The 23,775-nt window shown below is 39.8% G+C and overlaps 1 protein-coding gene across 2 annotated transcripts in view; it reads right to left on the bottom strand.

Moving 5' to 3' along the window:
- pde2a (phosphodiesterase 2A) overlaps nucleotides 1-23,775 on the bottom strand; it is a 184,284-nt gene that overhangs the window by 93,018 nt on the left and 67,491 nt on the right. For both annotated transcript variants that reach the window (XM_074679086.1, XM_074679087.1), the window contains exon 2: nucleotides 23,652-23,742. In XM_074679086.1, the coding sequence (XP_074535187.1) occupies nucleotides 23,652-23,742 (91 nt within the window). The remainder of the gene's footprint in view (nucleotides 1-23,651; nucleotides 23,743-23,775) is intronic.

Below are 23,775 nucleotides of genomic sequence, written 5' to 3'. Positions count from 1 at the left end.
ACTCACAAGTTGTGTGTGCATGCATGTATGTGTGTGTGTGTCTGTGGAGGGGACCATGAATTGACTTTTGAAAAGTATCACTGCACCATCATTATTCACACTCCCAGCTAACTCTCCTATTTACTGCAATTTGATTAGTGAAACAAATCACAACAAATACACAATTAGAAGTTTTACGGCAGGTCATAGTGCTTTGTCATCGGCATTAAACGCACTGTCCGGAAATTTAATACCTACCGCAAATTTACAGTAAACTTAAGACAATTCAGGACCTAAATTTCCCAGATTTTAATTTAAGACATTTTAAGACTTTTAAAGGACCCGCGGGAACCCTGAAATATAGCTCTAATGCTAATGTAAATAAAAAAATTAACTCCTGTTGTTGCTGAACTTACATTGTGTTGTGGCGTTTGTATTTGCATTGTAGCTCCGCCAATAACTTTCAATAACTTTTCCTCTTTCTAAATAAAGGCTTCCACTAACTTTTGCAGTGTTGTCGGTCTGCTGGTGCTCAGTCAGGAGGATACAGGTTTGTGAAGCTTATTCTCTGTAAACAGCTGCTGGCTGCAGTCAAAAACAATGCTGTGAGAGCCGTTAGGGTAAACCAGAACAAACAATGAGCTGAAACTCCTCACGACCTGCAGAAAGCAAATGGAGAGAAAGGATATGTTCTGTCTACCTTCTTAACTAACTACAGTGATTGAAAAACTCCTTGTTTATGTCACAGTAACAGGTGAGAGACAGCTTTGCTCAGTGATACAACACTTGAAACTCAAGGATAAAACATATTTCAGTTTAAAGATGTTTGTTGTTGTCCCTTGCTTGAGTGAGGTGAAAAATGTGGCTGTGAATCTTATGAGAACAGCAGATGTTCTTTTGAGATGACAGGAGATAAAAAGAGACAGTAGATGCAACAATAAAATGTGAAGTAAGACAGCAATCACACATTTCTGACAGCTGTTTCGTTTGCACATTAATACTGGTAAGTGATAAAAGTATCAAACATGCCACAGCTGTGCCACAAGGAGTAAGTTAATGAAGCACAAGGTTTTAGCTTTAATATTCTTGTTTCATAGTCAGTAAATAAACAGTGCAGCGCTGCTCCTGCACTGTGCCGACAGCTTGAAAGCATGCTTTTACTTTACATTAGGAGACTTAAATCTTTTTTTACCATGAGAGCTACTTTAAGAAATAAAATCTTTGAAGGGCTCCCCTTCCTGCCATATCTATTAGAGATAAACTCAATGACATGGTGTAAACAAAGTCTAAAAGAAATCAGCCTCACCTCTCTCGCCCTCATCCTGAGAGACTTGATTTGTGACTGATTAGAAGACACGAGGCAGAGAGTGTGGATTGAAACACCTGGTGCCTCTTTTTATTTTCTGTTTTTTAGTTTAGTTCCCATACACTGACAAACAAACTGTTTGAAAACCATCACACAGAGCCTTCTTGTCTCATGTGCCTTTCTGTGCTTCATCTATTGTTTGTGTCTTCCTCAAGCGGCAACCTCCAGTTTTTAAATATAAAGTCTATGAGGCACACGCTGTACTGTGAATTACTTTGTGACTTGTTGTTTTTGCAGTAATGAAAACTGTGAGTTTTGCCTGTATAGGGTCATGGCTGATTTGACTGAAAGGTGGGCACCCTGTAGCTGTCAGTGAAGATGCTGAAGGCCTGTCTCTTTGCCTCAACCTAACTTCAACAATGCCAGGATGAGTCTAAGTTTAAAATGGGCTTCATACTCTGTATCAGAAACAAATTGGTGATGTCACAGAATCTATATTATGTGCGGTCTAAGGTCTATATACGCAGTATCTTTAACTTTTACAATATCTAGTAAGATTGTGCTCGCTCCTTCTCTAACTTCATCCTGTTTTCTTCTTTCACTTCTACTATTTGCTTCAATTCACTTTCTTTTGGAACACCACCACCACCAAAACTAAGTTTCTTGTCCACATAAAGATGGAGGGCAAAAGCTGATTTTGAGTAACCCCCCCAGTACCCCAGAAACTGAGGGGCTGTTTGCACGACAACGGTTTTAGGGTTAAACGCAAAAGTTTTGTTGCGTTTCAGCCTCGCGTTTACACCGAAACTGAGTTTCAGCCAACCTAAAATGCAAACTTTTGAAAACGGCCTCCAGAGTGGGACTTTTCTGAAACACTGCCGACACTGTTGCCGTGTAAACATTAAGCCGGTATTTTCAGTGGAAACGATGATGTCACACTCCGCTTCGCGCAAGCTCATACAACAGGACAACAGTACGATCATCGTACCAACAACAGTTGATACGATCGCCGTGAACTACTGTGTTGTGCTTGTGCTGCTCAATCTGCTGTATCTGCTGACTGTCTTTCAACAAAATGTGAACCTTTGGCTCCACTTTTTAACTTAGTATTCCCCCAATACACCAGATGACCGGCTCAACCCTACTTTGGTGGAGATCTCCCAAAAGCAGCTTCTGGACAAGACAGTTATAGCACCATCTACAGGCCTGGCATGCTTACTACAGCGTTTTCAGTCCCTCTGCATTTTCGTGTAAACGCAGATTTTTTTCACTGCATTTTAGCATTTTCAGATGAATCGTTGTGTAAACGGGGCCTGAGATTGACACCAAGCACAAAGCAAAAGTAGAGCCAGACAGACAGACAGAGCCTTTAGTAACCCCAATCTACAAAAATGTATTAACAATTTATTTATGGTTGCTTGAACATACTTTCACATACCTAGAAGTCTTAACTGCAATTAAATCCATTTATTTATTTATCTTAGGTTTTGCTTTTGAAAATATTCAGATAATGGGTGTTCATTTTGTGTACATGAATTATTTATGAGATATTTATTTTCTGACTATTTCCACTACAACTCAACTTTTTTCAGCTCATTTAAAAAATAACACACTCTAAATCCCACCCCCACATATGCAGAGAAATGACTCTGCTCCCGCTCAATCTGTCCCTTAACATCACTGCAAACTGATCTCTTCATTGCATTTCTCATTAGCTCGCTGGCTCCTCACATACTGCCTGTGATCCATCAGTCAGTCAATCAGTCAGTCAGTCAGTCAGTCAGTCAATCAGTCAGTCAGCCTGTCTGTCTATACTATCCAGCAGTGAAGGTGACTTTTTACTCTAACATCTAACTTCTTTATCTCTTAATTGTGATCGACCTGGAGAAAAAGCAGATTGTATTTTCGTGAGCTGTGGTCAAATCAAGCTGAATCAGTCCCACATATGCTCTGCTTGTTTCTCTTGGACTGCTTCAACAACTTTGCCCAGAAAGCTCAGGGCTTTGCCAAAACGTCTTCCTCTGGCACCCTGAGCCTTCCAGCACTTCAGCCACTACCGATCTGGACAACTTAGACTAAATAGAAACAAAAGTAATTACTGGTACAAGAATTTCATAACTCAGAGATCATTTGGAGTAAATAATTATAGATGCTAGAGTTTCTTCGTCTTCTTAAGTTTCATAGTCAGATGGCTTTAACAGGCAGGCTTACCTTTCAAAAAACTGAAAATAATAACTTTTCCCACTTTTGAAGAGTATAGTACTTGAATTTCTAATCTTCTTTCTTAATTGATGTTGCAGTTCTTTGAATGATTATACTTGTTTCTTTATTGTTAATGTGTCTGCAAAATCAGGAAATCTTATTGTCCCTTTGAGAAAAAAAAATTAGATTAAATAAAATGAAATGAATACCTTTCTCTGCAGCTATTTCAAAGAGGATGTTCTCACAGATACAGTTAAGTTATAGGTGTTTATATTCACATAGATTTTCACGGATGCCTAATGGTAAAGTAAGTTTGGATATCTTATAAGAGTTTTAAATATTCTGAGTCATGCTCCCACACGTGCTAATATATTAAAAAAAAAGGCAGCTTGCCCCATTAATATCATCCCCTTAATCCAAGGATATCTAAAAACTTAACTCTAGCACTGTTTCAATCTACTTTATATACTCTCCTAAACACTGTTGTGTGTTTCAGTTCATTTCAACCTCCTACGACTGATGACAAAGCAGCTGTTGCATCATTATAATCAGTTTAACCAGGGAACTGAGCATGTACATTTTACATCTGTTTCACATGGCGTTAAAGTAGAAGTTGCTTGAAACTATTTCCATTTGTAATCAAACTTGAAAACGGGATACAAAAGTCCCCAGAGAAAATAATGCCTATGAGATCGTCAATGTTTGACCCTGAAGCTGAAGCATTTCAAGAACCTTAGAGTAAATGTGAAACCCTTCAAAGAGAAAGAACACAAAAAGAGGGGAGCATATTCATGATGTTATGAGCAGACTTTGACTATGACGCTGCATTCGTTTAATTGAATGCACACAGGATGAATGACTCTGCTGGGTAACTGGGTTGTTTAAAAGAAAGAGAAAAAAAGAATGGACCAAAGAGAAAGATTTAGGGGAGCAGATGAAGAGACTGATTGAGGAACAACTGTGAGACGTAGGAAGTGAAAGGAGAAGAGGGGTGAAAACAGCACGGAGGAAATATGGAACAGTTGGAAGGAGAAGAAATAAAATGTAAGGCCTGATGAGAAAAGAAGGAACATACGCAGAAAAAGAAGCACGGGAGACGATGATGAATATGGTGATAAAATGAGGGGGAATGAGGCATATCAGGCCAAAAAAGTCAGGAAGAAATGGCAGAATGGAGAAGACGGAAAAGAATATGTGAAAGGGAGGAGAGAAAGTGAGTCACTGTGACAGGAAACTCTGAACAACAGCGTGACAGATAGAGAGTCAACAGGAGGCGGTAAAAACAAAAAGAGGGGGGAGATAAGAGGAGGGATACTGGTCTTGATAGATGAGTTATGTCAGGTTCATTTCCTGAGCAGCAGAGTAGGACAAAGCCCATTTGATAACTGTCACAAACACAATTGTACACAAAATTGTGTTTGTTCAATTCAGGAAAGATTAAACTGATTTACATTCATTTCTTAGAATCTAAGCCGAACTATAAACCTGATAATCAACCTTAATTTGGATAACTTATAATTCAGGAACTTGGATGGTGTCCTGAAAAGTGTGTGTGTTTGTATTGGTGTGTATCCTCTGTGTATCCTGCCACTACATGCAAGTCTCTATGGAATTGCAAATGTGTGTTGTGTGTTTGTGTGTCTGCTTACAATGCAAACACAGGTGCCGGCAAGTTTAAATGCATTTGATCCAAGACCTCAATGTGATTTTGCAGGCATAGTAATAAGGAAATGCAACAAAATATCATGATGAAACGACGTAATGTGATCATGGTAATTATATTACAGGACATTGTCTGTTTGCATTGTCTGCGCCTTCCTTTTTTTATTGTGATCTATGTTAGCAGCTGTCAGCCTGTCTGTACGCGTCTGCCCCCTTCTCTTCCTCTATACATGTGAATTATGTGTGACTTGCTACTGTGCGTAAGACCATTTCTCCAGGGAGCAATACAATTGGTGGTTTAATCAATGACCACCTGTCTGCTATTGGCTAATCAATGCCAGGGTAAACATTAAGATTAGCTCTTAGGGAGAGCTGGATAATTGACTGTAAAGGCTTGACAAGCAAGTGATGCATACCCTAAGTGCATGCTGGGTAAAGGACACAAAGACGCAGATGGATGTGAAGCAGCAGATGGAGAAGTGGACGGGCACAAACAGACAGAGATGGAGGAAGTGAAAGAGGAACGAAGGAGGCAGGAAAGAATGGTGAAAGACGGCAAACCACACAGATCAGGGATCATGGATGGGTTCACTGACCTCTGGTTAATTGGCTCTTTAACTGATTAACCTTTCTTAACACTCAGGAGACAAGCAGGAGCTGGGTCTTGGAGTAAGCACACATGAAAGATGAAGTTCAAACTAACAATGCAGATCTACTTCTATTGATCAAACACAGGTAGGAGGATACTCTTACTTTGCTCAATCCAGAAAAAGTGGTGGATTCAACAAGACAAAAAAGAAAAAAAACACTGTTTTATTTTGTTTTAGGGTCTTTTTGTTTGCTTCAAACAGATGCATGCCATCCACTTTTCTAAAATGAGGTTTACATGGGAGCAATCTGCAAAACAAAACACACTCTATGGACACCATGTGTTAACACAAAGAGGAAATTACTCTGAGTACGTTTCCCAAGATGCTAAATGTCGATGACGGCTTGTGTGCCTTGAACAAGCGGCAAACTCCGATCTGAGAATATGAGACAATGCGGAAGTGCTAAAATCTGCCATTTCTCGAGTGTTCACTTGAGGCTGGCTCCAGAAGTACCCGAAGTCACATACACACCAAGCCAAAAAAAGTCATTTTCAAAGCAGAAATTAGCCTATTTACAGCCTGGTTCAAAAAATGTCTCCTGTCCGAGTCGCTGATTTTACTACCAGCACCCACTGTACAGGGGAGTGAATTTTTCTCGGCCGTTCAGACGATACTAAGATCACAAGCCCCCCCAATAAGAGGCACAGCTGAGGGTCACGTGATCAACAGGTGCCCTATGGCTGTAGGTGAAGCCCTTGCCACTACCAATATGGCCGCTATAGCCAATGTGCTTCATTTTCTGCTTCAGAAACAGACGGGTGACGTCGACGAGACTACGTCCATGTTTTATACAGTCTATGGCCTTGAAGCAAGGGAACATCCTTAGTTCATGGGTGTACCACAGAAATCACCTGTGTCATGTGCTCCCCTGTCTACTAAAACCAACCTGATATGAAACATGTATTGTATAGGGATCCACGATATTATCTGTGTCCGTCACCAGGTTGTTACAGTAGCTCTAAAATAATCAAATGCAACTTGGTTATGTGTAAAAATGCATTGTTCATTTAAAGTTCATGTGATCTAAAGAAATTATTTTTCTGTATTTCAATACTGGATGTCTTGAGTTTGAAAAAATAATACATTTCTTATTTATGGTAAAATCAAATGTTTTTTGTCTCGTTTTATGTGTGTTTCTTAAACAAATAAGACCGTCACAATTAGAGTAACATATACATTTCAGTACAGGATAGACTTAGCTTTTCTTTATAGTGAAAAAAACAAACAAACTTGTGATTATCGGTATCGGCCAAAAGGGGTTTTGATATATCGGCATATCGGATATCGGCAAAAATCCAATATCGTGCATCCCAAGTATTGTATGTTGCTTTACATGCTGGAAAATGTTGTGGAATATGTTGTCTGGTAGCAATTTAAAGCAAAATCTAACCTGAAAAATAAATGAGTAAAATGAGATTATCACTCTGGGGTACTGAGCTGTGATACCTTGTATTTCTTGCATGTCAATGTGCTGTTTAAAAAACAAAATTTCTCTTTTAATGTGGCCAGAGTCTGAAAAATGTCATGTGATGTGACATAAAGGAGTGTTGACAGAGCAGCAGAGAATGTATCACCTCTGATGTCAGACCTAAGTGACACGTCAGGATTCTATGTCACGCAGATGTGAAGGAGAAAAGTCAAAGGTGAGTCGGCCCAACAGAGAGGAAAGCCTTTGAGCAAGGATTCCAGTCCCTTCTATAACACCATACAGCTGCTACAAGGCATGTTTTCATTTGCTGAATGAGCATTATTCACCTTCTCATCACCACTGTCTGTCTTCATGAAGAGGAGATGAAATCCTGGAGTTTAAACTGTTAAAAAAAAGCTCAGGCTCAGGAGCATTTCAGAGGTATTCAGGTAATAAAAGAATAAGAAAATGTTTGAGACGGATAAGTTAATGGTAGCACTCAGACAGAAACCTGGATCTCATTAGACAAAGTTATTAAAAACAGAAAGTGATTTACTTTTACCAAAGAACTAAATCTTTGAACAAGCTCTGTGGTCCTTTGTAAAGCCTCATGCATTGACTACAGTAAATACCAAGCCTTTTGTATATTGTGAGGATGGTTTTAATGCTACTTAAACAAGCAGCAGCAAAAAAATAATTTACGCTGCTGTGCTATTTTCTGAAGAAAGATCAAAGCACAGAGTCAGCAGCAGCCCCAGAAACACTTTAGAAGAGAAGGATTTTTGGCAAAACACAGAAAAACACACTATCCTAAAGTGGGTGCAGAGAGCAATAAATTGAACTGTAAAGCTTTAGTGAACTGGGGTCAGTCTACAAAAGAGAGTAATGGAATGATGATCCTCTTTTTCAACTGAAAAGAAGATTCATGTACATCAACACACGTTGCTTTATCAAATGAGGGCTGCAAACATCCAGTCATGACTCAAGGTCAACTCGTTCTTGTACTGCAACAGAAGAGATGTCATTCAGAGTTTTGTAAGGATTAACAACACGTCACCCTTCAACTAACTTCACTTACTGAAGAACGTTAGCATCTAAAGAGGGGGTATTATCATTTCCCCATATTTAAACATGGGTGTATATAATGGATGTTTATACTAAGTGTGTGCAAATCATCAATCTGATGCATATTTATAAGTTGTAATAAACCCTGAATCTGTCCTTGATCTGCTCAAAACATTAAGTTCTGAAAGTAGCATAAGATTTTCATGAGATTGTCATGAGAGTTGCTAAGATGATGTCTTTACATAAGGATCTCCTTACTGGTTCCTGACACATTGGAGGGGGCGGGCCTCAAACATCAAGGTCTGCCCAAAGCTCTGCCACAAAAAGGCTTCCAGAGGATTGGCCAATCAGTGGAAAGGGGGGTTTGTCAAGTGGGGAATCTTAAAGAGACAGCAGCTAATATAAAACTTTTCATATAGTGGCTGAAATAAGAGCTTTTTAAAAAACTGAGGGAGATAAAAAGATATTCTTTTTTAGCTTTAAACTATGTAAAGCTACTATGGAGGACTACGGGAAAGTCTGGATAGATACATGAATGCAATCATTTTGCTGCCATGAAGTTGAAAGTAAATTCACAAAAAGCTGCTTAGATTGTTTACAATGTACCTTTGAGGTGAGTAAACAAACACATTTTCAGTATAGTTACTGAATTTTCCAAGTTTTTTAGTATTCATTATATCCTTTAAAATTAGTGCTGCATGATTTGGGGAAAAGGTGCGATTTGCGATTAGGTGGACAATATTGCGATTGTGCTTGCGATTTAATTAAAAAAGTTGTGTCATGATGAGTCTACAGACTTGCTTGGTTATCATGGAGGAAAATCTGAATTGCATGTGCTGACATTGCGATTGCGATTGCAATAACCTCTTTTGCGATTACGTAATTGCATGTGCTGACATTGCGATTGCGATTGCGATAATTGTGCAGCCCTAGTTAAAATCATAAATAAAGGGAGAAACTAATATACAATCAAGAAAGCACAACAAAGGGCATAAACAACTTAAACAAAGAATGACTGATGTTAATCAGGCTTTATGGAAATGTGATAGGTCTTAGTAAATTGGACTGCACAATGCATCAGTTTCTAGACATATGTCAGATAAAGCTGGAGCAGAAACTGACGAATCGCTTCTTTAAAATTCTGACCAAAGCAAGACAAGTGACAGTGACAAACATCAGGTACAGAAAACTATGACTCTGAGTATTAGTAATCATGCTACTCACTGTGCTGTATAATGGGCTGAGTGGAGCAGGGTACAACACCACTACGTAGTTAAAGAACGTCATTCTTTTGTCTTTTAATGTGCTAATTATAGACCCTTTGTTTGTTTTGTTATTGTTTGCAAGTGGACATGCTCTAAATTTTGATTTTGTCCAGTCTATTATCTATTCATTCTCCATCTTTGCGCCTGCAGACAGCGCACATAACATGAATTTTAAAATCAATCTTCCACAGGCTTAGGAAACACTGAGAATCTGATGTCAAATTGATTTTGCAGGGGAAATTATCACATTTTTAATTAATGTTTTATTCTACAAACTTCAGTGCAACTGCACTCAGTCCGCTACTTAGTCTGACTCATGGAAACAAAAGTACTTGGAAGGCTTTTTTTGTTCCCAGGAAAATGCAAAGTAATGCTTTAATTAATTTTGATTTTAAAAAAAGGGTCAGAATTATGCATCACTGAACCGTTATTACAAGTAATTTGAATGTGTGAAAGCAGAGTTTACTGCTCATGCTCACATTACAGCTCAGCATCTCGACTATGAATGTGAATTTGAGTCCAAAAGATGTGGTTAAGCAAGGAAGTGAATGAAGGTTGGTTGTTGTAGTTCCACAGATACTTGTGACAAACAAACAGGAATGTGATCTCTTGCTGTTATTAAAAAAAATGCGCATTCGTGTGCGCACTTGTTTTGTTTAGCAACAGTTCCCACATCAAGGATGTCTCAAGAAACACAACAAGGTGGACTTTGCTTTCAAAGATTTTACAACAAATGCAAGCAGATTACAGAGGAAGGTGTGATAGTGATTTGAAATTACAGTGAAGGAGGATTTGTTTGATAATAGCATGTTTATGAAAGCCTGACTGTACGAACAAATCATGGCAAATTGACAGAAGTACAGATATAAGATAAGGGTGTACACTAAGAAGCCACTGTCATTTGGTTGAGGCTGTCATTTGGGGATGGAGCTCAGAATCTTTGTTTTTGTTGATGCTGATGGATATACATTTGAAGTGATTATGTTTTAAATCTTTGTTTTAATGGGTTTCTTTGCAAGAAGCCAGTGGGTGTTTTTACCGGAGTGCATTTTGCAATCCATTTTTCATCTGATATCATAGTCCTCAGAAAGCATTTAGGTAGATGAAATTGTAGATGCAACATGGCATGAGGGAAAGAAACAAATCCTTTTCTGTTTTTTCTCTGCAGGGTCAAAAAAGATGAGCCAAGCTGGAACACATAACTAGATTTGTGCTGTTCAGGCTCCCTCACAGCAACACCTGTGGTTATTTTTTTACAAGTTTCCAACAGAATGGGTCATTCGGCTTGGCTCCTGTTTTGTTTATATCTTAATAAATGCTCATCCTGAAGCCTCTTGTTGTTGATTTAAATAAATGAAGAGAGAATCAGGAGTAAAAAGCAAGCCTGAGAAAGAGTGTCCACTAAGGGTCCCAAAGAGGAGCGATAAGAGATGGACAGAGTGTTAACATCGCTCTGACATTTTAGGACTGAATGACACATCAGACACACACTGCTCTACACGCCAGTCGGGTGGTTCAGCAGCTACATGCTTTGACATGAATTGTATTCTAGCCCATTGAACTCAACATAGCAAGACTCTCTAGAAGATAAATTGCAGCTATTGGTAGTTCATGGCAAGCTTGGCGAGGAAATGCGTGTGAAATGAAAGCACACTAAAACCCGGCAGGAACAAAACATGGAAAGCCAAAACAATAGAGAGTGTGAGAGAGAAAAAAAAACAGTGAGAGGAGAAAAGCTGTGACCCAGAGAATCAGATGTGACAGTTTAATATGGAGACGCCACTAGTTAAAGTTTTTTTGGTTGACGAGCTGCCGTGTTGCATCATAGCCCAGCAGACGGTAGAGACATGAAAAAACTTCAGTGTCAGTCAAGATCAAATACGCTCATGTCTGACTCAGGGCAAACTGTGGCTTGACAAAACAGCATAAGTCAAAAGAAAGGATGTTTTTTGAGTTGACTCTTGATCTATTCTGTACCTCTTCAGCAGCGCTGTTTGTTGCAGCTGCTGTCCTGGCCATGGTTTTGTTCTTGCTGGATGGGTCTTGATCAGTGGCTGCTGCTGGTCAGTCAAGGTGGGGAAGCTCATTTTTTTCTGGCCTACATCATAAATTTGTTTATTTATTTAAACGTAAATTCTACTCTCTGTTCCTTTTCAAGAAAATTATCTGTGACCCTGTCGTACCAACCAGGTGTTTTTTCCAGGGATTTTACCAGTGTTCTCTTGATGCTCGTAGTTTCAAAGAAAGGTAAACTCGCTGGGATCAATAAAGCCTCTGGATCAGTCTAGAACAACTGAGAAGATTCTCAGGTGGAGGGTTATACTTCAAGAATGCTGACTGGCTCATTTCACTGTCACTCAAAAAGGGATTCGGCCTCAGACAGATCATCCAATCATCATGCAGAAGCCCAGCGTCCAGGCCAGCCCACTGCCTCATAGACCCCCAGAGACGCTGAGCGTCCGATGGGCGGGACAAAGCCCTGCGTTTATCCAATGACCGTCCAGTTTCCACAGTGGGACAACCCACTCTACGCTTCCCCGCTGAAGTCAGAAGACGCTCAGCGTCCAACTGTGTTAAGGACAAATGAGAAGGAGGTCGAGCCAGTTACCTGTGATAGGAGCTGATTCTGAACAAAAGATGAAGGAATTCTAGCGCATATTTAGTCAATGAAATGTACACACAGCAGTACATATCACCACTTTTTGGGGACATTTTAGGGGAAGCTGAGCTTCCCTTGCATGGAAGTGCTAACTGCAGGTTGCTTTTGGCTGACCAAGCTTTTAATAACAATAGAAACAAATTGTAATTCTTATACAGGTACTTTTCAACCAGACAGGACAGGTTTCCCTTTGTACAAGATAAGATTGATTTTCAGAAAATGAACCCCAACAACAAAACTTTAGAAATCCAAACGTACAACTTTTAACAGGGGCATGAATAATTTCAACTAAGCAGACACAATTGAAACACCACACAAGGTACACCTGTTGTAAAACCTTATACTCTACTTTTAAATTCTAAACTAATTTCCTTTTCTTGTTTTATTGATCAGTGTTGATGTTAAAACTCCAAATATTAAATTTAAAATTCTAAACTGTTTGTGAGATGAATTTTTAAGGCCTGGCTGCTTCATTTATTCTAAGTCAGAGAGAGCCAACTTTAGCCTGGAGCTGTGTGAGACTCATTAGACAAACAGTGCTTCAGTTTCATAAATCTTTCATCCAAACAAATCTATGTGTCATCACTGATACAACCGTTATAATCTCCATAACCTTTCCAGCAGCTCTGCAGGTGACAGCAGCTACACCCTCGGGCACCGACTTCTTATCAGAACAGTATGATGCAAGTGCAGCTCAGGTCCATTACAGATACATCCTCGCTGCTTTCATGCTGATGGTGACGCCTGCGTGCACTCGGTGACAGGCTGCTTTTATCTACAAACTTTACCTCACTGTCAGAGCGGGAGTTATACTGGATTAGTATGGACAGTCATTGTTCTCTTCCTGATATCAGAGCAGGTGACGTAAACTAAGCGCTCTTTTGACTATTTCAAATCAATCTGGAAACCTGTTATCTGATGAAGTCACATCTGAGAGCAGTCTGTCTGTCAGTTTTCAAAGTGCCTGTAAGAGGTTCAGTTCCTTTTCCTAAACACTCTCCATGAAGATATGGAAATGTTTGTTTGGCAGAAACAGACCAGAGACCAAATCTTGAGAAAAGCAGCTGAATTCATAAACTGAGCTGGGCTTTTCGCTGTGCTTTAATAATAAGAAGAGGCTGTAGTGATGAGGCGTATGCTGCTTATGTGTCTGCAAAACAACTCTGGACTACTTTGAAAGTGGAGATTGTGCTGGTGCTGCAACAGAAGTAGATAATTGGTGCTTGCCTCATATCAGATAGATCACCCTTTCTTTTAAAAGATTCTTGGGGCATTCTGGCTTTATTACAAAGGACAGTAGTGAAGTGGAGATGGCATAAGATTCCTGGTTTCAAGCCAGAACTGAGACTTTTACTGCAATTTTAATACCATAAGGGTTCTTATTAGAAATAATAGATGGATGAACACATTATACAAAGCTCAGTGTGAGATGTGCTGCATTTGATGTTCATTTGAGTCAAGGGCAGATTATGGTCATATTTGAGCACATTATCTCTCATTGGAAACGTATCAGGGTCACATTGACACTTGTGTTTGAGCAGTCTAGCGTGCCAAACACAGCTCGTTTTTACATTGACTGTCCATAGAGATATGGATCATGTTTCTCTTGCAGTAAACTGACAGTGTGTCCACAGGGATGTCTAAAAGGCACTCACACGTCTCAGCCTATCTCTCCTGAAGCAGCTGAGCTTTTAAAGTAAAAGGTACAGAAGCCTGAGGGATGCTGACCTCTGTGCCTATGGAACATTCGGTTTCAGTGTGTGAATGCGTAGATTTGTGTACTTAATGTGTGTGTGTGTGTGTGTGTGTGTGTGTGTGTGTGTGTGTGTAAGAGTAAGAGTACATGCATTTGGACAAGGAAGAAGATCAATCTCCATTATCAGAGTGAATTGGATCAATGAGAAGGTCAGTCAACCAACACCCAAAAAGGCGAATATAAAGTGATAAAACACGCCCACAAGCATGACATGTGATGCACGCATGCACCCCCAACCCCATGCACACACACACACAAACACACACACACACTCTCTCTCAACAGCTGGAGTGGCTGGTTATTGAAATTTCTGTCCAATGGGAGAACTGGTGCATGTCAGAGATATGTGAAGGGCAGCGCTGCAGAGTGGCACTCTGTGTAGGTGAACCTACACACACACATACACACACCATACACACACACGCATGCACACACTGAGTGCACAGCCGGTCACAAACATGAACAGAGGGGTAAAGAAAGGAACACACCCCTCACTTTTCGTTTAATCCCACAGGGAAATCACATGCTGACACCTCTTCCCTTGCTGTTCTTTCACCCACTTCCTCGGCTCTTTTCTTTCTTCTCTGCCTTTTATTCTCTGCTCTATTCAAGTTTCTGTTCACTAATGTTCTATTACCACAATGGAAGGACTGCAAATTGAAGGGGACAGAAGGAGAATGGTACTAAAATACAAACAACCCCCCAAAAACACTGCAAGGTATTGAAGGGAAGAATTGAAAAAGCACATCTATCCATCTATCTATCTATCTATCTATCTATCTATCTATCTATCTATCTATCTATCTATCTATCTATCTATCTATCTATCTATCTATCTATCTATCTATCTATCCATCCATCCATCCATCCATCCATCCATCCATCCATCCATCCATCCATCCATCCATCCATCCATCCATCCATCCATCCATCCATCTATCTATCTATCTATCTATCTATCTATCTATCTATCTATCTATCTATCTATCTATCTATCTATCTATCTATCTATCTATCCCCATGTTGCTGTTTTTGTCAAACCGTCTCTTACTCATGCTGCCTCTGCTCTCTCATCCTTCTTTTACTTGGATCGGCTGCTGTGGAGCTTCTGCAGCACTGATGCCAGCTGAAGACAGAGCCTTGCACTGTTTTTTTGTAGAAAGGAGCGTGGGAGGGCCACCCACCTTAAGTTTTACATAGATTTCATACACTGGCTCAGAAAACATTCAAGAAATGCTCCAACTTATTTTTTTTTCGGACATATTTATTCTGTCGTTGAAAAAATCTTTTCCTGAAACATAAACAGTGGAGTTAGAAGAAGATCATTATGATAAAGGTACCACAGCCCTGTGTCTGACATTACCTACATCTACTTTTGATTAAATTTGTTTGTCGGAATTTAAAATATAATCCTGTAGATAGCTGAATAAGTTATTTTCAAGAGAAAAAAAGTTGTATCTTGCCAAACAAAAGCGTTTTGTTCTTATTTAAATTTTAATTGGTGCTCCTACAAAGGCTATGCCAGGATCAGGCTAATTATGTTAAATTCAGGCAACTTTGTCCTCACTTTTCAAACCTTGTCCTTAAAGGATTTCTAAAACTAATAACTTTCAAGAGCTTTAATATCACTCCACCAAACTCTGTTTAAGTGAACAGAGAAAAGAGTGGACCTCAAGTGGGAGCTATTAGTCTGCTGAAAGACTAGAGTTAGTGTCATCACCCAAAAAACGGACTGGTGTTGTACTCTTAAAGCTAATGAACTTTTTTTTTGTTCGTTTTTTTCATAAATTTGCAGAAGTTTCATTCAACAATAGGAAACAGACTCTGGATGGAGAATGACTTTGAGAAACAGTTACAGAAGAAGAACTTCTCTGTGCTCTTCCTGCCTACGTAAGGTGAAGAATGACTCATGCGTTGTTTCTTTTTTTGCCCGGAGCGAATGTGCCTTCCAGTCTGATTAAGCCAGCTCAGGATTTCATTTTTCAGACATTGTGAACAGAAAGGCGATGGATGAACACTTAGGAAATTCACCAATCTTAACGTACAGTTTGGACACGGAAGAACATATCTGTGTTATATATCCATAGTATCTATTTACACAACCTCAGTATAACAACCATGACATGGCTTATATTTCCTTTTATGTAGTAGCTTGCTACAAAAAAGATATGTTCTTGAAAACTTGAGCTTCAGATCACATTAAATGACAGTTGGTTTTTAATCTGTGTGTTTCTGATATTTGACCATAAATTAGACAAACTGCATGAAGCAGATGTTAGAATTTCTGAGGAAGAACAAGACTGTCAACTGCACACGTGCCATTAAAGCATTTGTTAATATTCCTGTAATTCACCCGCAGGTTCACACTATTAAACTCATGGCGGTGAGCAAACAAGGCAAACGTGGACAGGATGAGCAACAACCAACTCTGTACTGAATAAATCACCCATCCTACCTCCTGAGGACAGCAGATTATAGTAACAAGCAGGTACACTGCAACAGCCCGCGCCACCTCTCTGTGCATCAGAAGAGCCCGAAAGACTGCTCTCTTACCTTGTGTTTAATTATATAACCTCAGCCAACAAACAGTGAATGTGTCACAATCAGGTCGCTGTGTGAATGAATGGACAGCACTCCAATGCCGACTCGCACTCTTTTGAGTTAGCGAGTCTGCAGGGGGCCAGCAAATACACCGCCAGACCGTATATTTATTTGAACGTATGTGTGTTTGTGGGTCTGTCGAAAACAAGCAAACACACAGAGGGAAAGACACACACACATAAACAAAAGGAAAGAGCTCGCTCAACACCCTGTGGGGATCCACTACAGATAAAATTCAGCAGCACTGAATAATAAAGTCCATTTATCAAAGAAAAAGCACAAATCCTGACATACACACACACACACACCTATATACACAGCCCTCTGAGAGGCCTGCTGTGAAGTGAAGGTGCCCTTGTGTCTGTGGTCATTTATCACAACGTGAGATTCAAAGTGGCGTGGCAGGAGAAGCTCAGTGGTCTCCACTTGTGTAAATTTCTTCTCATCACTTTGAACCCTACTGCACGTAATGCCACAGTGGTGCACCCCTGAAATGTAAAACACTCTTTCACCCGTGTTATGGATTTGCATCATCCAGCCGCAGCGAGCCCTCACACATGAGAAACCCTGAACAGCAGGCGGAAGGATCAAATAAACAGAGGAACTTCATTATTATGGAGAGAAGTTTGGAGGGGATTCAAGTGTTTGTAATTATAACACAAATAAAAAACAAGCAACACTGAGTGACTGAAAAAAAAGGCAGGAGAAGTGTTCTTCAACACCAGACATCCAGGAAATTTCTCCACTAAAAGACTGTTTGATGATGCAAATCATCAGCAACAGAGAGAGGATCTTTAGTGTGAGGCAATAAAGGATGTGATTTTAGAGACATGCTGTGAAACAGGGTGTACTTTTGGTAAAATTTGGTGAATAAGATGCACTTTGTCCACCCTTTTTATTTTCTGAAAATTGAGCTACCACAGGGGTCTGCAACCTTTCATTTTCAAAGAGCCGTTTTGCCTCAGCTCACCTGGATGAAAGTCATTCAGAAGCCACAAAATCTACTTTATCTTCACATTGAGGCAAAAAAGTGTATAATATGGTGAATAATTATCTAAATGAGAAGTTTTTGCGTGTTTTGTGATTTCTTAGTTTTTTATTTTTAATGAATGTGCAAATTTGAGCTGTTGCAATAAGTTGAAAATATATTTTTTTTAAAAATCAAAAATTTGTTCAATAAAAAAGGAATTAAAAAATAGGCAAAATTGTGATATTTCAAAACATTTGCTGAAATGTTATAATTTTGCAAAAAAAAAAAAAATTAAATGATGCAATTTCAAAATTTTGCTTAACTTCCAAATATTGAAAAACTTTCTAAAAACTTGCAAAAAAAGGGGATTTATATAAAGAATTCAAAAATGTGCTTAATCTTAAAAATATGGATTTTTTTTCTTAATTTGCAAAAATGTCAGAAAATTGAAATAAAAAAATCCCCAAAATTGCAAAAAATTTAAAGCTTTATTTCAAGAGGTGAATCATAAATACCCTCTTTAAGAAAAAATTAAAACACCTTTTATTTTAATATTTTTAAAGCTACAAGGAGCCACTGCAAAGGAGTCGAAGAGCCGCAGGTTGCTGACCCCTGAGCTACCACATAACATCGATTCAGTGCAGACTTTGTTTCGGTTTCAGATTCCAATAAAATAAAAATAAGATAACACAATAGATCAAAAATAAAACTTTGTGAAACAAATTTGTCAATGTTGAAATCGTTTGGTAACAGCTACCAATCACATAATTCTCAGGCATTCCAATTAAAAATGCAGTGCAATCAGTTTTTTTAACAGATGATCTAGTTTGCTTTATGAGATCCGAGAAACCTTGCCTCATCAGCATTTACAAAGACTATGTATCATATCATTTTGACACACAATGAACCAAAACCTCCTTATCGGTGGCTGTTAAAACTTCTTCCAAAGGAATTTGTTGAAATATTTTCAGAAGTTGCAGAATTCAGACAGTTTAAAAGAACTAAACCATAAAAACAAAAAGAAAGATTAGCTGTTCTATCATAAAAATCATCAGGTCACTGAAAATAATTTCAGCATAATGATTTAACGAACTGAAAATTTCATACATGGAATGATAAAATGTAAATTTTTCAACTGTATACTTCACAGCTCCATCACAGCTGTGTCAAACTCCCAAAGAAAATGAGGAGAAAGTAGTTTCAACAAAACACTTTTAGGAAAAGCTCAGCACAACATTTAGACTGTCGGGATCTCCAGACATTTGTGGTGTTTTATTTAGGAGCTTGTTCCTGATGCAGTGTTTACTACTGGGTGTCCATCTTTTCTGTCTCTTCTGTGTCTCTGAGTCAGCACCAGTTGGTGTTTTTGCTGCATTGAAGAGGGTAAGTTACTTTACCTTGCACAGCACAGCACAGCACAGGTGGGCGGTATTTTAATGCCTGCTCTGCTCTCACTCTGAGCAAGTGGAGCAAACTCTGAATCTATAACTAAACTCGCACAAGAAAAGTGCACAGTAAAAGTGGCTAAAATAATGTTGTCTGGATGTCTTCTCTACATACACTCACTGCTGCCTACATTTTCATACCTGAGCTCAGACACTAACTATGAAATAAAACAATAAATAACATAAGAAAAAGACTCTGGAAGATACTTCACACACACACATACATAACTTGCTGTGTGCACTGGATCAGCTGATGCTCCAGCCCAGCTTGCCTACAGCAATCACCAACGGGGCGATCGATTCGAGCTGTCAACTCACAGCACATTCTCCATGGCTGCAGCTTCTGCTCATGCACATCACTCCTTACCTGTTATCCTCAAGTCCCCAGGCATTTGCAACAGGGTTGGGAGTTGTTGCATGTTATGGATCCTGGTTCCAGAAGTTTAATTCAAGGATCAATGTAATAAAAAAAAGAGGGGAAGAGCGCCCAGTCAGGGGACATAAACTCGATGAGTGACAGTGATAGGTGACTTTAATATGATCACAGCACTATGGATCAAATAGACCACGCTGGGAGAAAATAAAAACTCAATGAGCAGCACAGATTTTCTACATGCTGTTACTATAGCTTCCAAGTCCTCTTGATTCAGGGAGAGCTCTGCTTCGGGTATGATGAGCCCATGTAAGCCAGCAGTTATATGGTGGTGCAAATCACTAACAATCCATTTTCCCTGTAGTGGCCCTTTCGCCACTTCACACATGATACATCGCTATACTGCATAGGTCAGATGTGCTGTGCTGCCTGTGAAGATAATGTGGTTCACTCTTATTCACATCAAGTGCTCACAAACACAGTGTGTGGTGCTGTTTGTGTGTGTGTGTGTGGCTGAATGTGCTGAATATCAGGGTCTATATTCTCTGCTTACTGCTGCACATAAGTCTGCTCACTTAAATGGTAAAGATTGTATAAGAAGAAACTCACATTAAAGGTTTCACATTAGGCTGAATAGGCCAAGTCTTGTATCAGTTTTGCATCAGCTTCACTATTTTTTTATCTTTTCTGACTCATCATTGAATTTATGTGTCTTCTTTTTCTTGCATTTTTTTAATCTAATGAATTACTTTAAGTCTTATCCCAGAATCTAAACTAAGTGAAGGAGTGACCTGGAACCACAGTTCTAAATGTGTAAAGTCAGATTACAACAACAGATCAATAACAAACACAGACATGCACGCAGCAAAGTACGACTGATCTCATCACGATGACTTTCCATAACAAAAACTCTTTTTGCATTCCTCTCACCCATGAAGCCTCTTTCATTTAAACCTATTAAACAGCAGAGGACAAACTCCAGAAGGTTAAACCTACTCCATTCCAGCACACTTACACATCAATAAGGTCAGCCTATCTGGGTTCTGCCTCATGTTGCTACTCGAAGAAATTTCGAATGCACAAACACAGAGACATGCATAATAACGTGCCATGCTTTTGCAAAAAGCCATGATGTTCCTTTTTCATCCGGAACGTTCCATCGCTTTAGGAAGAGCATCTCTGCTAAATGAGAATAAAATGAAGAGACATCTGTGCAACCAAATGGCAGCAATAACAAGGAGGGATGAGAATAATTGTCAGGGCAAGTGAGGAGGGGCTCAGGGAGGTGAAGGGTGGACAAGGTTCAGGTCAGGGCAGGTGGATAAACACACCTGATCCTAAGTTGCGTCTCTGACTCTATTTGAAAAAAAAGGGAAAACACTTGGACAGCTTAAACTCTAGCCACAGGTTATATCTATTCTGATGTTTGTCCATCATGAAATGAGGAATGACTTCATCCTTGAGGAAGATGTAAGTGTGGTTGTGTATGCAAGTCATGTATTATCTACAAAGTCTCATGTAAGCGTACAGTAGGAGAGGAGAAGTAGGACATTGTGCAACAGACACTTCTTTGTCATGGGACGTTGATTTGAAGTATACAGCAGAACACGCCCAGAGTCAGTTCAGGCTTAACTTTCACATCATGTTTACAGCCTGGTTCAAAAAACTGTTTTAGTTTGTGAACCTCCTTTCTCGATCCACACACAATGTATGAGGGTGAATCACTTCAAAACTCTTATTTTTTAGTCATTAAATCTTCAAGTTTGCTCATTTAAGAGCATATCTGACATAGCTGTTAGCAAAAAAGGCTAAAGGCCTGCCCCCTCATCTTAACTTGAATAAAGCTCAGTTCAGATCAGCGTTCCTGATGTGGCCAATCAAAGACTCCAAAACTCTGTATCATAACAAATGTGATGTCATAGACACTGTGTCTGTTTATTATAAACAATCATATATCAGTGGTATGATGGCTCTCACTGCACATCTGTTCTACCTAACTTTGGGGACTTGTGGAGCCATGTGGTAGACTTCTGTACTCCACAGTACGGGGTGTAGTGCGATGGCTTTCTTCACTGAGCACCCGTCCTTCTTATTGGAGCACAGAAACAATGTCCCTCATTAGATTCCTTTCAGGCCTCAGGACTCAAACTATTTTGTGGTTACTTATGAAATTTGTGTCAATAAAATCACATTAGTCGTCAAGCAGTGGCTTAAACTAACTCTAGCTGTCCGGAGGGAAAATCCCCAGGCCGGGGCAGCCCCAGGATCAAACAAACACTCATTTTGTTGGTTTTGGTGGCGCACGCTTGTCTCTCCCACACGAACACGACAGCACCACCCAGATTCCCTGACGAAATAATCCTCACATCTGTTCGGCTGGAGACTGAGAGGAGCTTAACCTGCTGCATTTTCCACCTCACAGCACACACACAAATGGGTGAGAATGTACACACACACACATGATCACATGCATGCAAACATGCATGCTACAGTCTCACGTCTGCATCCAAAAGCCTACAAAGGCATGGTTTAATTACACTGATATAATATAGAAATAGGGTTAGCGTCTCTAGATACTCAGATGCTTCCATTCAGAGAAGTCTCAACTTAATCCATCACATCAGAGGATGAGATCAACAAAAGCGTTTCATGGAAACCTAGAGACAAAACTGCGAAACCATTCTGATTTAAGAATTTAATAGAATGAGAATGTGCACCATTAAATGCAGCCACTAACTTCAAGCAGCTCCTGCAGGTGGCGCTGCAAACACCGCTCATCAGGCAGCAGACCTGATTTAATTTACAGTACAGGTGACGCTCTAGCAACAAGGCGTTTAGAGACACACAAAAGCTGCAGAAGAGGAATGTAGTTGAGCAAGACTTTCAGCAAAGTATCATGACTGTGGAAATGCGTATGCTGCTGCAGGCTGGTGTGATGCATCAACACTCGTCAGCCAGTGGAAATACAGGTCAAATAAATAAAGGGAATGTGCCGTCACAACTGTAACGAAAAGGCTGTCATTATGTAACTGGTGATAAAAGTACGTATAAATGTGTTTGTGAGTATATGTTTGCCCTGAATCACCCTGACATACATAAAATCAGCAAGTACTTCTCTGTACAGAGGATAATTTTAATGGTTGTTCTTCTCTTTTATGTATGGCCGGCAGAAGCCTTATTGTGAGGTTTTGTGTCATCAAAGTGTGTGCTCATGTGCCTGCGTCACTATGCGTGTATATCTGCCTAGGTAATTGGATCTGAGCAGAACATGTCGACACTGGCAGCCAATCAAGCATTTTTTCTGTTTTGCTGCCAGCATCATTAAATCTCTCTGTAATACGAAAACACCAATGCAGACACACAAACGCATAAACACACTGCATGTACAGACACACAAACCAAACTCACAAAATAGAGTTGCTTGTTCCCACGTGTGAGGATACAAGAAAGCAGAAATATTAGGTTTCATAAATCTGAGCTTGTGTGTCAAAAATCAGAGTTTACACAAAAGACCAAAAGGAGATGGCAGGGGGAGAAAGCAGGGGGCTTACAGCTCTGGGGATGTCAAAAACAAATTGCATCAACTCAGCTGTAAAATGTAGTATCCTGAAACACACACACACACACACGTGAGACACACCGATACAGACGGCTGCACTCTGCTGTTAAAACGAAAATGTCACTCTCTTTAATTTCCTACCTTTCATGTTTATTGCTGTTTCGTTTTATCTTCCCGTCTTTTATCTGAGCCCTCCATCAAACACACACCCACAACCCACAAACACACGTACAGGCACACACAGCAACCCTAGGCAAGTAATAGGTATCCTACTGACTCAATCAACAGAGAAAGCAAAGGCTGCAGCAACAGGAGCTGAAACTTACCTCCTCTGAGCTCAAGTTCATCACCCCCAAAAACAGGAGTGATACAAGAGGACAGGAGTGTGTGTGTGTGTTTAAGATTTAAGAGGACAACAGAAGGAAAGACACCTGAGTAGGTATTTGGGGACTGTTTAGAAGTAAATGTGCACAATGCATCACAGTCTGCACATAATTATTTCAGACCAAACAAAAGATGACAGCAGGAAAAAAGTGAGGAAAAGGAAGAGAGAACAGAGTGTGAGGTGTGTAGCATCCTTTTTCAGATGGCATGAAGAAGAGAAGAGAAGAGAAGAGAAGAGAAGAGAAGAGAAGAGAAGAGAAGAGAAGAGAAGAGAAGAGAAGAGAAGAGAAGAGAAGAGAAGAGAAGAGAAGAGAAGAGAAGAGAGGAGAAGAGAGGAGAAGAGAAGAGACGAGAGGGTGACTCTTACCTGGAGTTGCTCGGACAGCGTGGTGGACTGTCTGGTATTCAGGGCTGGAGCTGAACTCTCCTCAGGACGCAGAAACACTTGCTGACCGCGTCTGCAGGGATCAAAAACAACAGTCAGAGCCTGA

Source organism: Halichoeres trimaculatus, unplaced genomic scaffold (genome assembly GCF_033239565.1).
Source record: "Halichoeres trimaculatus isolate MK-OKI-2021-1 unplaced genomic scaffold, fHalTri1.1 fHalTri1_scaffold_9, whole genome shotgun sequence".
Classification (NCBI taxonomy): domain Eukaryota; kingdom Metazoa; phylum Chordata; class Actinopteri; order Labriformes; family Labridae; genus Halichoeres; species Halichoeres trimaculatus.
The sequence above is the reverse complement of the archived record's forward strand: the minus strand, read 5'-3'. Positions and strand labels throughout refer to the sequence as shown.